This window comes from Octopus bimaculoides, chromosome 12, assembly GCF_001194135.2.
Source record: "Octopus bimaculoides isolate UCB-OBI-ISO-001 chromosome 12, ASM119413v2, whole genome shotgun sequence".
Classification (NCBI taxonomy): domain Eukaryota; kingdom Metazoa; phylum Mollusca; class Cephalopoda; order Octopoda; family Octopodidae; genus Octopus; species Octopus bimaculoides.
Window position 1 is genome coordinate 38,094,237 of NC_068992.1, and position 1,503 is coordinate 38,095,739.

General features: G+C 43.2%; 1 protein-coding gene across 5 annotated transcripts in view; it reads right to left on the reverse strand.

The window, feature by feature from the left end:
• The window catches only part of LOC106867528 (zinc finger MYND domain-containing protein 15), a 61,240-nt gene that overhangs the window by 17,969 nt on the left and 41,768 nt on the right, over nucleotides 1-1,503 (reverse strand). For all 5 annotated transcript variants that reach the window (XM_052972142.1, XM_014912423.2, XM_052972143.1 and 2 more), the window contains one exon: nucleotides 629-794. In XM_052972142.1, the coding sequence (XP_052828102.1) occupies nucleotides 629-794 (166 nt within the window). The remainder of the gene's footprint in view (nucleotides 1-628; nucleotides 795-1,503) is intronic.

Below are 1,503 nucleotides of genomic sequence, written 5' to 3' on the forward strand. Positions count from 1 at the left end.
TATATATATGACAGGTGTATTTACGTTTGCATCTACCAAATTCACTCGAGGGTTTGTTTGAACTAAAGCTATGGCAGAAGTGATTTATACGGCTGGCTGCCCTTCCCAACAGCAACCACTTTACAGAGTGTACTGGATACTTTTTTCATGTCACCAGCACAAGTGAGGTTGAAATATAACTTGCAAATTAGAAAAGGAAAAGGAAAGTTCCCACTCCTGAGAGGAAGGATCTGGGAGGGGAAGATGGAGGTTTGTGGCTTTCTGCCACGTGTTGAAAGGCTAACGTGTGATAGAGGGACAAGCACATGGCTGAAGAAGATAACAAGAAGGCAGTGATGGGGAGCGAGAACAAATTTTCAAAAAAAAGGTGAGCATTAGGGAGAACATGGAGAGTGGGTCATGGGAAAGAGGAGGTAGAAGTCAGAGGTTAAATGCAGTGAGTGATGAGCAAAGAAATGATGAGAAATATCAGTATGGAGATAGGGAAGGTGAAGGATAATCATAATTCACTACTTTTTGGATAATTTTGCTCTGCTTTTTATGAAACCAATCTGGCATTCTTTTGATTGCAGCAAACTAATATTTCAATCAATTAGTCACCATGTCAAAAATATGAAGACACATTTACCTATTACAAAATGAGGAGTTTCTCCTGAAAAATTATGCCAATGTCCTCGATGCAGCTGAAATGACATGTTGTCTGCCAGCTTCTTCCAGCCATTTGCTTTTCGTGAGACTTTTTTACCATACAGGTGAATTTCTAGTAAATAGGAAGGCAGCAGGCAAGTAAGTTCCTGAAAAGAAGAAACCAAAATCTAAATTAAGGAACTAAATTTTCAAATATTTGGTTATTTGACATTGTGTAATCTGTAAATTTTTTTCAAGACTACAACTCTTATCATTTCAGTGGTTCCCAACATTGGATTGTGACTATGTGGTATGACGTCAGTGACTGGGGAGGCTGACTGGAAGGGCGAGTTGACCGGAAGAGGAAAAAGGGCAGAGGGAGCCTCGATCGGGATTCGTGCTTTTTTCGAACGGGGTCGTGGTCAGGAGAGGACGTGCCAAGTGACGGTCTAGGTTTGGGAGAAGCAGCTGCTATTCCTAGTGTTCTTTGGGTCGGGGCAAGCTTCAAGGATTGGATACCGCAAGACAGACTCGCAGTCGAAGACAGGAAAACTGAGGTAAGGCGATTACATCTACTCGCACGCATACACCACAAGCTATTTCGGCCCCACGTGTAGAAATTCGTGGCAATGGCAGCCAAGATTAGAATCGCCAGCGATGTGATCAGGCCTTTTAATGGCGAAGGAGATGTGATGGCTTGGATGCGAAAAATTAGGCTCATTGCCAAGCTGCAAGGAATAAGTAATGTGGCGAGTCTCATGGCGCTATACTTGGAAGGGAGCGCCCTGACCCTGTATTTAGAAATGGACGAGGAAGAGAGGCTAAGTGTGGAGAACATCAAACGGAGATTGAGAGAAGTGTATACGGAGAGCGATT